The sequence below is a fragment of the Diadema setosum genome, chromosome 15 (assembly GCF_964275005.1).
Source record: "Diadema setosum chromosome 15, eeDiaSeto1, whole genome shotgun sequence".
Classification (NCBI taxonomy): domain Eukaryota; kingdom Metazoa; phylum Echinodermata; class Echinoidea; order Diadematoida; family Diadematidae; genus Diadema; species Diadema setosum.
The window spans coordinates 36386841-36402391 of NC_092699.1; the positions used below are offsets into that span (position 1 = coordinate 36386841).

Genomic DNA, 15551 nt, shown 5'->3' on the forward strand with positions numbered 1-15551 from the left:
ACATTCATTGTAGATGCACTGCCAATTAAAAGTGCCATTCTACGCAGCCTTGTCGTCAAAAAAAAAAAAAAAAAAAAAATCATATAGGCCCTTTAGGGTCTGCTTGTTAGGCACAAAATACTCATAAATGGTTGATTCAAAGTTACTGACTAACGCATGGAATCACTGAAATCTTAACCAGTGTTCTGGGATGTTATTCTGAAGCTTGACTGATGACAAAAATGCTATGCTACGGGATTTTACAGTACAGTCTACTCTCTATGAATGTTGTCTTTTGAAGTAGGGTCCTACACTCTACAACATGATTCTGAACGTGTGGGGATTAAATGTCAGCACAGCAATCGCTGGGAATATTTTGATCTTTTCACGTCGTCTGTGCTCTTACCGCAGCTATGCTCCGAAGTTTCGACATGGTGCTGGGTTGACTTTTAATCGTCCTCCATCAAAACATCGTCAAATTTCATCTGCCATCGGAGAGATTTAATTCATCCACTAACGTGTTTTCTATACAAAGATGAAGCTAATACCGTTACGGTCTGCTACAGCTCCATACACACTTACCGCGTTGAGGAGATTCTGTTTACCGAATTGAATTAGCCTATTCTTGCGTGGAATTGACTTGGATGGTATCAAACGCCGCCCACTAGGCTAGCTAGCTCGGGGCAACCCACCCGACCTTAGTATTAATACGCCGATAGTGTAGAATTTAGCGACGCGTAAAATCGTTTCCTATTTTATAACGGACAAGAGAAACCCAAAAAGTCATCATCGAATTTACAAGAACTGTATACTTCTCCCAGAATCCTACAGATGTTAAATCAGGGGTTAGTGACCGCATTCTGAAATTTTCATCACGACAATTATGTAGCCTGGATTGTAGGTGTTGTATCGCTGAGAGGCGGTACTCCGTCCAAACAATAGCACTCTCGAATAACGGGCTAGCCCACTAGCACTATTACACAGATGATTCAGTCGATAGGCATTATCATTGTTCCCGACAATAGAAAGGTCGGGGCGGGACCGTTTCAACTCCTTGCTAAACTGCAGCCGTTAGTTATTGATTTTTCTATTTTTCTTTTCTATTTATATATATTTTTTTTTTCTTTTGTCATTTGGATTCCTATTTCATTCTTTCGAAATTTCTGTCCCTAAATAAGAATATACAAAACAATTTAATATACAGGTTGCAGATGAAATAGAGAGTTACATGAATTCAGATTAACATTTCAGATGAGTACTATATAGGCCTACATTATACACTTAGACGATCAAATGTACCATACAAATACAATAAAAATAAATAGTGTAGGTCTATGCGACAGAGATAAAGTGAACACAGATTATGTTACATGAAATTAGAGATAGGTCAATATCAAGACATGAAACAGTGCATTGTATTGCATCGACCCCTATATATATATACATGTATATATATTTAACAATGTTAGCTGCGTTACGTAGAGAAAAGTGTAAGAGCAGGGAGGTGGGAAGAGGAAGACTGGAACATAATCAGATAATGATAACTACGGATTGATTTGAATACAAACATGCCAAAAGTGTTTTGTACGAACTCAAAGGAATATATTTTAAACAAAATGAATTTGAAAGTCATGTTTGAAACTCCGCCAAGTTTTTGATAATAACACAAGTGAGGAATGGGGGGGGGGGGGTCACTCCCACGTGACTTGCTACGCACTCCTCCCCTCCCCCCCCCCCCCCCCCAAAAAAAAGCAACTTAGTGGAGTCGAACGGAATCGATCTGTTTTACGTATGTACCTTTATACGGCATGGTAGGCCTATAGGTCATATTAGGATATACGGTGTCGACGTTTTCGACAGCAACAGCAACAGCAAAAAACAAACAAACAAACAAAAAACACACACACAACCCCCCCCCCCAAAAAAAAAAAAAACAACAACAACAACAAACAAAAACAAAACAAAAGTTACTTTCAGTGTTATTTCTGCCATTCAGGCTGGGGTCCATGTAATTCCACATTGGCAAATGCTCGACATTCAGGGAGATAAGTTAGAAAAACATTAAAAGAAAGTTATGGAGGTCGATCGCTATTTTATAATGTGTTGTAGATTGAATACAATTAAAATACAGCATCTCACAGATTCTGTTCATTAAAATCTAATTTCTTATCGTATTTCAACAAAGCAGATTTATTACTTTTTGCTATGAATTCCAACTAATGCAAAAAGCATTTTTTTTTTTTGGGGGGGGGGAGGTGAAGCCCATTCAGGTTATTAGGTCATGTATACGGAAAAAAACTCTGTTCAAGGGATCGTATAGTTTCGTTTGATATCTAATTTCAGGTTTCTAACATTTTTTTGGCGAGATAATGAGAAACCTCTTGTGAAATATGAAAGAGCATGTAATTCTTTGAAGAATTCAACCGTTTATTTGATGAAAATTGGTTTTGAAATGGTTGAGATATCCAAAAAAGAGCGATTCTAATAAAGTGTTGGACCCACACTATATTACGATGGCTTTGTTTTACTCTGTTTTTAGATGTTTCAGTCATTCCAAACCCGATTTTCATCAAATAAACTTTGAATTCCTCTTAAAATGGTATGCTCTGTAATATCTTATTTTTTTGGGGGGGGGGAAGGGGGGGGGGGTATCTTACAAATAGTTAAAAAGCCCAATTCTCATCCCTACCAATACTGCATTACATCCCTTTAAGGTTTGATACATAACGCCCTAAGAATCCATTTTTGAGAGGGGGAACGCTGGCGTTCGGAAGCGCGGAATGACAGGGTAACTTGTGTGAGAGCAACCCTTACCCCACCCCCTCCCCACCCCGTAGATGGTGATGAAAGAAAGAAACTGTGCTTATTGGACTGAAGTGTAAACTTTTGCAGCCACCTGTTCCTTACTCTTTACACACCGTCGTTGCACCCGTGGAGTCTTCCAGTGTACAAGTGTACAATAATGTACTTCTTTCTCCGAGAGGCTAGGCATGACTTTACTTTATGGCGCCCTCTCTTGATGAACAGGCCTGTTTGTGGGACGCGTGATGGTTTGTCAGACAAGACAGTTAGTTGTAGTTACTACGTCGTGTTTTCTTTGTAGCCTTGCCCTGGTTAAATTGCGAAAATTTTCAATTGTGTTGACACTCCCAGAGTTCACTCTAAGTATCGTCTAACGCTTTCGATCTTGCTCAAGTGCTAAGATGTTTTAGATTTGATTTGTAATACTTATAAAACAACAACAACAACAAATCCCTCAGATATTTTGACTACAATTTCGCTGCTTGCAGACACGGACATTGACAGGGTTCAAAGAGTTTCGCACCAATTTTTTCATAACAATCTCATAATATCTTTACTAATACTTCTGTTGTTGTTACTTAATGAAAACAAATTTGGACCTCGTCATTATATAATGGATATTTTGTCCAATCAATGTCAATGTATTAACTCCCCTTTTTAATTAAAAGAAAAAAAAATATCAATATCAATGATAGGCACACATATTAATTCATTGTGTGGTCCGCATAATGGACTGGATAGATAAAGTGTTTCAAAAGAAAGCTTACAAGAGTCATTGTCGTCACTAGAGATGTTCATTTTATGCGTCTTCACGTTCCTGGGCCAAACATGACATTGTGTTTGGGAGGAACTCTATCCCCCCCCCCCCCCCTCCTTCCAGGCTATAATGTGGCTAATAATGTACCCACATAGTCAAAACAACCCCTTCACACACTACAAGCTGGCGAACTCCTGTAGCTAGAAATGTTGGAAATTTAAAAATAATTATTCAGATATTGTCCCACCCGGCCAATTTGGGTCTAATTAGACACGGACATTAGTATACACTGTACATGTATGTTTGTATATTATGTATGTGTGTGTCTGTGTGCGTGTGTGTGTGTGTGTGTGTGTGTATGTGCTCACGCGCGCGAGTGTGTGTATAAATCAAAGCGATTACGCACAGGTAAAAATAGGTTTAAAAAATATTTTTTTTTTTGTTGTTGTTGCTTAGTTTACTAGATAGGTGTTGGGAAATGATGTATTCTCAAGGGAGTGTAGAAGAGTTTACGTATCATGTTCATCGAGATAGTTTTCTTTTTCTCTAAGAGTTATGCAGAATTTAATACGATTTTTGTATAAAATTATAGGGTATGCTCTGCAAAAATTAATGTATCTAAAAAAAGGTGGTTCAGCAGCGCAATAGAGGCAGACATAGATTGGTTTGATTAAAGGGATGGTACAGTATTAGTTGAGATGAGAATTGGGCTTTTAACTTTTTGTGAGATCTCAAGGAAACACTTATGATATAGAACCGGGCATACCATTTTAAGAGGAATTCAAAGTTTCTTTGATGAAAATCGGGTTTGGAATGACTGAAACATCCAAAAACAAAGTAAAACAAAACGATCGTAATAAAGTGTGGGTCCCACACTTTATTAGAATCACTCTTTTTTAAATATCTCAGCCATTTCAAAACTAATTTTCATCAAATAAATGTTGAATTCCTCATAGAATTACATGCTCTTTCATATTTCATACGAGGTTTCTCATTATTTCACCAAAAAATGTTATACACAGAAACATGAAATTAGGTCTCAACCAAAACTGTATGATCCCTTTAAATTGATCAAGATAGCATTTTCTGAGAGTCATGCAATGAGAATTTTATGTCATTTATACACATTTCCTTAAACATGGTATGATTTGCAAAAACAAAAACACCCAACAACAACAACAACAACAACAGCCAAAATACATTTTGCAGTATGTTAAAAAAATGATTTAGCAGCAAAAGAGAGAACACAGATGCTTATTTTTGTTCATATCAATTTCATTGTTAACATGGGCCTGATATCGAATGAAATTCAAATAAAGAATCAAATTATCATAAAAAAATAAAGAGTTTGAATGCAAACACAAATGAACGCCATTTTCAAAGTCGTCAGAACATAAAGAGGTAAGATATTTTAAATGATAATATGCGCTCATTACATGACAATGAATACTTTGGAAGATAAATTGGAGAATTATCGCATATTTCAGTTATCTTCTTTTCTATCTTTTTAACTGTTTTAAACCCAAATATCTTGATACAAACTTGATACATATGAATATTTCTGTTTTTACACTAAAAGGGGTGGTATAATAGTTTTGGTTGAGATGGGGCTTCAGGTCCCCAGCATTTTTTTAAAGAGATGAGAAACCTGACCTCTCATGAAACATTTTTATTGAACCACTTTGTTTTACTTTGTTTTTTGACATTAGGCCTACAGCCATTTCAAAACCAAATCTTTATCAAGTAAAAGTTTGAATTCCTCTTAGACTTGCATGCTCTCTAAAGTTTCATAAGGGGCTTCTAACTATCTCGCTAGAAATGGACCTATTCATGATTGCCATTTATGCATGCTTTTTCATCTGCTGGACATTGTATATAAGCCCAGTTGTATTGGTACTGGTACACTGCATAATGAGAATACGGGCGCATCATGCGTGTATGTGTGTTTTCGATCGACACATTCAAATGTTGTTTATGTTGTTAATAGTATACTTTTTATGATCCAGTTGACCAATGTGTGTAGCGACGCCATTGTACGGTGTGCGTGAGTATTGTACTATAGTACGACCCCGTGTTTGTGTTTATCGTCTGCCCGTGACCAGGGTTGTAGAAGAGAAGCTTGATCATTTGACATCGATATGGCCGTCCGTCCGAATTTTTTTCCCCAAGAGCGGGTACTTGGCAACAGCAACATTTGGCAGGGATCATTCTGATATTATCCGCCCTTGTCCTCCCCATATAACATTGATACAGGATTTGATGGACAAAGTTGCTTTGGCATTGTCGTAGGTACCCCGTATCCTTCGCATATTGTTAAACAATAAGATTAATGTTTTGCTTGGACCTTAGTTTGCAGGGACATAGGAAGGCTGCTTATTAGAGCGTTCTGCTGGCAAATTATAACGCTCAGATGAAGGAGAAAGATGCAGCATGGACCGGGACGGACAATAACGTCTGACTAGAGCACTACGGAGTGATTAGGTGCCTCGAGGTCAGAAATATCTCGATAAGAGTCTGGTAAAGTTTCTCACTTGATGTGAATTATGTTCACGTCATCTCCCGTCGAGCATGGAGGGAAAACTGCGTCTGATCGAAGAGGAAGAAGTGCCAATACCGACGGATACAGAGGAGAATTTCTCGAAACATGACGATAAAGCCGAAGAAATTCGTCCGAACTCGACGGACAGGGGGAAAGACGACGCCACGCCCAACCGGGAGGACTCCCGAACAACGTCCGCTGAGCAGAGACCACCTCGAACTTTCCTCCAGCTCATCAAGCTGAGCAGCCAGCAGTTCGCCGTCGACTTCGCTTTCAGTTGCGAGACGGCGTTGGGGTCCCCGCTTCTCCTCCTCCTCGGCCTGCCCTTCGAGCTCTACGGCATCGTGTGGACGGTGGGACCGATTCTCGGCAGCCTCATCAGCACGCCGATCGGATCGGCGAGCGACAATTTCATCAGCTCCTGGGGCAAAAGACGACCCTTTCTCTTCGTCTTCAACATCTTGATACTGGTGGGATGCGCACTGTATCTAACGGTTAAGCACATCGGTAAACCTCTTGATTTATTTATTTTCATTCTTTTATTTTCATTTTTTTATTTTTCGCTTAAGTCGAATCAGAAAAGAATAATAGAATGATATTAATTTTTGATGTTGTATCTTATACTATCACGAAGATTACATTTAATTTTCTTTGCATTGACACTTTAATCCCTTATTTTCTGAATTTCGAATGATGCTAAGTCTCTGAGGATCTAGAGATATAAGACCCTCCTCTCTCATTCACCTGCCATGGCACACCTATCAGTATGATACATAATACATATTCATCTGAGAGTTGAATTAATTGGTGTCAACTCTCCCATTATTGCCAAAATCTAGTAATCTGTATTCTGTACCAACTGTTTATATCAACGGTATTTTTAGAGGTGGTCCATGCATGGAGGGTTATTTCGACAGATTTATGTGTGAATATGTGTGTGCGTGGTGAGCCTGCTTGCGTGAAATAAACGAGGGAGCAAAATTATACTTAACTGCATGTACTTATTATGTGGGAATGTATGATACGTATTATGTGTGTCCACGTGTGTATGTGTGTGAAATAAAGAAGGGGATGGATTAATATTAATTACGCGTGAGTGTGTGATAATCCTTTAATAGTCAAGAGGACAGGGAGAGCAGAATACTATGGGAATTACAAAATTACATATTAAAGGGATGGTACAGTATTGGTGGAGTTTAGAATTGGGTTTTTAACTTTTTGCAAGATACCAAGAAAACACTTATGATATAGTATAGCGAATACCATTTTAAGAGGAATTCAAAAATTATTTGATGAAAATCGGGTTTGGAATAACTTAAACATCCAAAAACAAAGTAAAATAAAGCGATCGCGATAAAGTGTGGGTTCCACACTTTATTAGAGTTGCTCCTGTTTGGATATCTCAGCCATTTGAAAACCAATTTTCATCAAATAAACGTTGAATTCCTCATAGAATTACATGCTCTTTCATATTTCAAAAGAAGTTTTTCATTATCTCACACACACACACACACACACAAAAAAATGTTAGAAACCCGAAATTAGGTCTCAACCTAAACTATAAGATCCCTTTAATGTCAAATTCAAATTCAAGATCAGATTTTTTTTTTCAATTTCGAATTCAAATACAAAATTTCAAATTGAATTTCAAATTCAAAATTTAAGATTCAAGTTCAATTTTCGGAGTTTTCTGTATTGCGCATAGTTGTTATCACAAACGAAATTAAGCCATTTTTAAATGCGGGTTTTTCTTTGCGTTTTTGCATTTATTTATAGGTTTATCCTGCGGATGTTCGAATGGAAAGATGTTGGTTTTATGATTTATGTCTGACTGAATTATGGTAGAATGTATTGATGGGATTGAAATGGAATGGAATGCAATGAAATGCAGTGAGATCCATTACCTCTGAAGTTCGAATTGACAAGCAGAGCTGTCAATGTAATCGCCAAATTTTATTTTGACCTCCATTCATCGGACCAACATTTCTTAAGCAATAGAATAAGAAGGAGAATATCATAATCATAATAAATACTCATACAAGGTATTTAAGAGGGAGAGCAATGAAGGCGACAGAGAAAGATAAACAAGACGTAGATTATCACAAGATGGATGACAATGCAATTCTGACACTTATTGATTTCGGTCATCAAAGAACACGAAAGCAGTTAACAGCTTTTATTGGAGTCACTTTAAGACGACAGATACCATGATTGATAGGTTTACATTGCTTACCTACCAGCGATGAACGGCTACAGTAGTAGCTGAGGAATGGTGGGTTTAGCATGATGGTACCAGTAAATTTTATCACTGGTATGATACTCTCCATGTTTGTGTCTCCTTGATCTCAATTCAATCGTTTAGAAACGCAGTCATTCCCAATCTCCAATCCTAGAAAGAAACAGATAAAAAAAAAATAACAACAACAAAATCTGATAGTATTGTTTGGTAGTATTAGAAGTCCTTTGCCTCCTTTACGTCTTTCCAACAATAACATGAAATGAATCCAAATTCAATATATCTTAATTTCCAGCATAATGAAAAATCAATCGGCTTACTCCGGACATTATTATGCCGGAGGCTGTGTACGAGAGCGATGATTTTACCCTTCAATTCTTTATTAGTTGGAGGTGGAAGGATTAAAGGCGTATTTTGTTGAAATAATGAAAAAGGAAGCTTGTGGAATTGAATTTTCATTTTCTTTATCATGGTCCAAATTTGACATTAGTCTTAATAAATCCAACGATGACCGTACCGAAGTTGCTTCAGAATGGTCTCATAATCAAGTTATGTGCAGTTTAATGTTTCCAGGTTACCATGCCTGTACAGTGACGGGGCGATCGTTAGCGATTAACTGCACATTACTTGAATATGAGACCATTCTGAAGCAAAATTTTCACACAACAATAGATATATAATGTACTCTTAAATGAATCCCACAAGGATTGGAACAATCATCTTCCAGCATTCCCATTGATTGCCACTGATCAGTTACTAGCCATCTCCTTTAAACATCCTTTATCTTGTCTCCTAACCTGATGAGACTTTTTTTTTTTTTTTTTTTTTTTTTTTTTTGCATTTCTGCTGGTCGGGTGTTACCACCTTCTGGAATTAAAGCTTACGATGTACCAGCAAACGGACTGATTACCCTTCTGTAATTGAATATTCTTTACACTGCGAGTCTAATCAAGCAGAAATCTGGTCAGGTATCGGCAGAAGCTAATGGACAGACCCTCTATTGAAACATGCTAGTCCACGCGCTGCTCTTTTTGTTACAACAAGCTGGGGATAACAAGCCAAGTGGCAAGCAAGCAAGCAAGCAACAAACAAAGAAAGAGAAACCTTACCGCTAAATTTAACACTACTCGAGCCATCGTATACCGAGTTTGTGATGATGATATTCAAAGAATGTGGCTATGTATAAAGGATACAGGAACATTTTGTATGATACGGAGAAAATAGTGGTATACCAATGGTGTAAATATTCTGAACTCCTTCCGTCAAGACGAAAGTTTAAAAGAAAGCCATACAAGCAAGAAAATTTTTCACTCTCTATCTCTCTCAAACACACACGCACACACGCACACACACGCACACACACACACACACACACACACACACACACGCACACACAAGCACACACAAGCAAACACGAAAGCAAATTAGAAAAAAAGGTAAGACATGCCAACAGTGCATGTGTGCATTAAGCGCGTAAGACGATGTGCTACAAGGGGCGTTTTGAATCGAATTGAATTGAATTACTTTCTTCGAATTCTGTTCATTTTTTATTTTTTTTTTTTTTGACGTGAGAAGGTTAATCATCTTGAAAAACTTGAACTATGAATACTAGTACAGTGTAAACTGTTGTATAGTTTGATCAGTGTAGCACCTCAGCCAACTTATTTATTGACGTTTTCCTTGCCCGAGTTTGGTAATACCATTAACAAGTTGTACAGAGCATAATACCATGACGGGCCGGAAGTTCCCTGGTATTACACAGGGATGAGGGATGCATCAGTTCTCGGTTAATCATGAGAATCAGAAACCGCCAGTCTTTAATCGGAGGCCCCATCCATTTCAAGCTCAATCGCTTACGATGGCGGTCTCCTGCATTGAATTATCCGTTATTTACTGAAAAAAACCTGTATATTTTATTTGAAGAGTTTGTTCGCAAAAACCGATAAGTCCATATTTGCCAAATGGAGATATTTGCGATTAAAGGTCAAGAAAAATATACAGAACAATAAGAAAATTTTTGCTTCTTTTGACCATAACTTCAAAAATGTACCTTTGTATGTAGTGACCAATATATCATTTAAAAGGTATTATTTTTTTTTTTACTGTATGACAGAGACCGTACTTCAAAATCTTCAAAAAATGGACTTATCGGTTTTTGCAAACAAACTCTTCATTTTATGTTTCTGTGTATGGATACTGCTCAATGCAATTGCTTGTGTGTATCGATTTGTGTGTGCTGTTATCGTTTTATTTCACTGCACTTGTTATTTTTGTCTTTGTGCTTTTGAAATTTGTATTCAATTTGTATCTGATTGAATGCGGAAATAAATCAAATCAAATCAAATCAAATCAACTGAAATCGTCATCCAATCCATTTCCTTTCCTCTTTAGAAAACAATGGACTCGCCCTCGCCTTTACGCTCATCGGCATTGTCCTCGTTGACCTATCCGCCTTTCTCACGGGGACCGTGTCTCGAGCCTATCTCCTCGATGTCTGCAATCTGGAGGACGTCGAACGTGGTAATCTTATCAGGGCCGTGATCGGAGGTACGCTTTCTATTTGGGGTTTGGTTTGGTTTGGATGCTGGGGAGGTCCGGGAGCGCGCGCCTGCTACTATGGAAAACCGTTGTACATGCGTGGCGGTGGTCAGCGATGTGTCGTTTTTCGTAAACTAGCTTTTTTTTTTTCAAATGAAATAATGAATTGTGAATGAACACATATTCAGCAGTTTCAGTAAACATACACAGACGCGAATATAAGTAATAATACACGCATACATTATATATATATATATATATATATATATATATATATATACATGTAATACTAAGTATATGTATATATATATATATATATATATATATATATATATATATATATATATATATATATATATATATAGTATGTTGATTAGGTTGTCCACGTGTTGGCAAGATAAGTAACAAAACTGGAACAAAGTTCATGCTGTATTCACCGACGGTTTATTTCTACACACAAATTTTCGAGCGTCACGCCGCCTTTTCTCAAGTATCTTTATATAATTTATATATATATATATATATATATATATATATATATATATGTATATATATATATATATATATATATATATATACATATGTATATACATATGTATACATGTATACATGTATATGTATACATATGTATATATATATATATATATATACATATATATATATATATATGTGTGTGTGTGTGTGTGTGAGTGTGTGCGCGCGCGCGTGCATGTGTGTATAGAGCTCACTGACTGCCATGCGCAGAGAATCTGGATGCCTCCACTTTTGTGCCCTCTCCTGTACCGCTACGAGTATGATATATGACCTTTCCATTGTCATGAAGAAGTACCTTGAATTGTTCCGTATTTTTATGAATTTCTGAGATTTCTTTAGATTTTCATAAAATTATTCAGTATCAGGTTTTTTTTTACCCAATAGAAGCTGAATTTTTTTGATGGTTAAATGTCACCTAGAAATGTTTTACTTGAGTCTACCTGTGTAAAGGGGAAGCTGAAAGCGAGCATTTCTCTCTCTCTCTCTCTTTTTTTTTTTTACTACTGATTGTCATCTGTGATATCAATCTTGATATGTATACAAGTATCTGTGTATGTCTATTCGTCCGTAGGAATACGTATGCATATTTTCTGTTTTATTACACAGTTGGAGGAGATGTTACCCAAGCAAGTGTGACCTGGAAATGACTTGGGACGATCTTTCCTTACGTGTAAATACATTGTCTGTCAATCAGAGCACTAAGCTTTGACCTTTACCATTCACATATCGAAATTATAACTTTCATGGCCAGAAGTGTACAAAGTACAGTGACTTTTGATCTCGACCTTTGACCTTACTCTGTGACATTTTGATGCAATTAGTTGCGCATTGAACTCTACCTAGCCGTCCGAGTAATACATTGCAGTATCGTTAGATATCAAGAGCTGAAGTAATAGCATTTTTCTTCAACCTTATGACTTTTGAACATGGACTTCGACCTTTCACTATTATAAGTGGTACTTATGTTTGTCTGCTTATTTTTACCTTTTACATCAAACTATAATGATCACTATACATTACTAGCTTATGTAACCATTGACAAATGCCATGACAATTATCATTATCTTAAATAAACATGCTTTTCAAGTAGGCCTACACACAGTTCAAGAAAATAAGACTTACGAGCATTCATCTTCACAACTTTTTTCATTACGTCACTCATAAACATAAACTAATATAAGTATCTGACATGCAGCTATGACAAATTATTCTCTTATCCAAAAAGTAGAGCATTTAAAGTTATAACAATTGTGTAACTGCATATCAGTCGATTAAAGTCATTACCACTTGATTTTTAGAACATTTAAGGACTCTTAGGAAGTTACTTATCACATATTTAGAGAACAACGTATAATTTGGTTGACTTTCCATTGTAATAGTGCATGAATGAGACACTATTTTTATCATAAAACAGTCTGCTTCTGCAAAGCCACCGTTCAAGTGAGTTAAGACATTGCACCATTTTGTGCACGTTATTGTACATAATACAATGAATATCAAGACATTTACATCTTTGAATTACATTTGCAGCAAATATGACATCGTGATTTCAAGTTAGTGCCTCTGAACAATTATTTTCACAAGCGTGTGTGCTGTGCACTCACCGTCATAATATTAAGTATCATATCAGCTTCCCATTAAAAGGGGAATCCGGGACAAGTAAATGCTACTTTATAAAAAAGAAAAGAGTAAAATCTTACAACCGCAACATTGAAAGCATGATCGAAATCGGATTAAAGGAAATTATGAAAGTATGAAGTTTCACTAATTTTCACGAAACTGTTCTTGAAAAGTCAATAAAATGTATGAACATAATGATGAATAATCTGCAAATAGTAAATAGAAGATGTCGTCCTCACAATTTGCATGGAGTACATGTATGAAATCTTGAAATTTCCAGTTGTTTTTTTTTTTTTTTAACAAACGCAATTATGCCCCAGTCTCGAATCCTGATATATCTGACTGATCATTACTTTGAAGTTATTCAACCTGGAAAAACATTATGTTTATACTTTAGGACCAGAAGTATTAAACTTTCAACATTATGGGGTAGGCCTATACATGATCAACGGAAAATTGTAAGATGAGCATCATCAGCACACTCATTTACATATATTCATATCAACTTTTTAAGAACTGTCGTATAAAAATTCTTTGAAAGCAATTTTTATGCTTTAATGCTCCGGTTTTTTATCAAATTTTCACTGTTGTGCCTTTCATGATCATTTCACTCTTTTTTTTTTTCCAGACTAACTTTAACCTGTTTTTGAATTCCCCTTTGCATGGTGTAAGCTTCCGATCAGTATAATGTAAGCTTGCAATTGTGTGTAATACAACACTAAGCTTGTTTTGAAATGACTGAAATATCCAAACACAACGAGGTCCTAATAAAAGATAGGTCACATGTTCATTTTATTAGAAACACGTTGATTTATTTTGACTTTGGGTATATCAACCATTTGAAAACCGATTTTCATTAAAAAAAAAATCCTCTTAAAATGGTACGCTCTGTAATATTTCATATTAGTGGTTTCTAATCATCTCGCAAAAAGATAACATCCCGATCCCTATCTCAACTAAGACTATGCCATCCCTATATAACAAAGTGTACGGTCATGTATAAGCTTCCGTCATTGTGGACTGATTGTTGTTGTATATTGTTGTCTGCTAATCGTTGTGTAAAGGTCTTGGATGTGGCTTCGGCTATTTGGCCTGCGCCATAGACTGGATGAACACCGCTCTGGGCGACATATTTGGAAGCGACTACGACGTTCTTCTGGTAATCAACATCCTCGTATGCCTCATCTGCATCGTGCTTACCATCACGAGCATTCCAGAAGAGCCGACAACGACGACGAAATCGCCTTCGAAGTCGATTACGGACGAGGAGTCGCACACGCTCAAGCAAGGCGAGGAGACGCTACTGCACACGTACGGATCGAATGACAACGGTAACCAAAGTACCATATCATGGTGAGTGATGGAGGGTGGGGTAAGAATGAATTGGGACAATGAAAATGGCGTTTTCAGTGAGTTCTGGGGCCTGTTGCATAAAAGTTACAATTGTAGTAACTTTGCCATCCAATGGTAACTACCATGGTAACAATACTCAACAGCCAATCAAAATCAAGAATTGCATGGAAGTTACCATTGGATGGCAAAGTTACCATAATAGTAACTTTTATGCAACGGGCCCCTGAACTTTGTAATGGCATTTGTTGTGCGTGAAGTATAGTAGCGTTAATAATCTAGATTTTATTGAATTTGAGATGAATATAATATGCGTATATATGACGTTTTCAACAGTAGTAAAATCTTATTTCTTACATCTTGACTTCGATATGCGTAGTTGCTGACGTGCTTTAATAGAACCTTACTATATTATGTGAGTCATTGTTTTGTTTCCTATGGCACACATCATATTTTTCATTCATCCTTTCGTTCCAGTTGTCGGCATACCCCGTCCTCAAACTTTCAAATCCTTTTTTCTTGTACCTTTTCTTCTACTTTTTTTCTTGGTCTAATGCAGTACCTAATCTAATTTCGTCTGTACCGCCTCCGCCCCTTACCTTTTTCGGTTCCTCATCATATCACGGTAAAAGAGCTTTTAATCACTTGCAGCATTATCCCTATCGTTGCTATTATCATAATTATCATCATCATCATCATTATTATTATCATGATAGTAGACCTTGTTAATCATGCACAGTTCTGTGACGATAAACATGAGGGAGGAACCGTCCCGGCTGGTCCACGGTCTCAAGTCGGTCCTCAACATGCCAAGTGCCTTGCTCTACCTGTGCATCTCACATTTCTTCGGTTGGATGGCTTTCACCATCATCTCGCTCTTCTTTACCAACTTCTTCGCCCAGGCCGTGTCCCACGGTGAGCCTCGATACCTCATCAGCAGGGGGTGGCCGGGGAGGGGAGGGGGGATGGAATGAGGATATGTTTAAGGGACGGTATAGTATTGGTTGAGATGATGTTTGAGCTTTGAACTTTTTGCGAGATAATAAGAAACCACTCATGAAATGTTACAGAGCATACGATTCTAAGAGGAATTCCAAGTTTATTACATAAAAATTGATTTTGAAATGGCCGAGTTATCCAAAAACAAAGTATAACAAAGCGATCCTCATAAAAAGTGTGTCCCGCCTTCTATAGGT

The 15551-nt window shown here is 37.0% G+C and overlaps 2 protein-coding genes across 2 annotated transcripts in view; one reads left to right on the top strand and one right to left on the bottom strand.

Moving 5' to 3' along the window:
- The window catches only part of LOC140238723 (uncharacterized), an 85035-nt gene extending 84623 nt beyond the window's left edge, over nucleotides 1–412 (bottom strand). Inside the window, exon 1 of the mRNA XM_072318620.1 lies at nucleotides 386–412. Within this exon, the coding sequence (XP_072174721.1) occupies nucleotides 386–412 (27 nt within the window). The remainder of the gene's footprint in view (nucleotides 1–385) is intronic.
- A 5694-nt stretch (nucleotides 413–6106) lies between these two features.
- Nucleotides 6107–15329, top strand: LOC140238724 (membrane-associated transporter protein-like). Its single transcript, XM_072318621.1, has 4 exons — nucleotides 6107–6584; nucleotides 10705–10860; nucleotides 14070–14358; nucleotides 15095–15329. The coding sequence occupies exons 1-4, from the start codon at nucleotides 6107–6109 to the stop codon at nucleotides 15327–15329; spliced, it is 1158 nt and encodes a 385-aa protein (XP_072174722.1).
- Nucleotides 15330–15551: the final 222 nt, after the last annotated feature.

Bases quoted from the DNA above. Each gene is read 5' to 3' on its own strand.
- LOC140238724 (XM_072318621.1), top strand. From the start codon at position 6,107: ATGGAGGGAAAACTGCGTCTGATCGAAGAGGAAGAAGTGCCAATACCG. The intron at 6,585-10,704 runs GTAAACCTCTTG...TTTCCTCTTTAG, and splicing joins TCTAACGGTTAAGCACATCG to AAAACAATGGACTCGCCCTC. The intron at 10,861-14,069 runs GTACGCTTTCTA...CGTTGTGTAAAG, and splicing joins TATCAGGGCCGTGATCGGAG to GTCTTGGATGTGGCTTCGGC.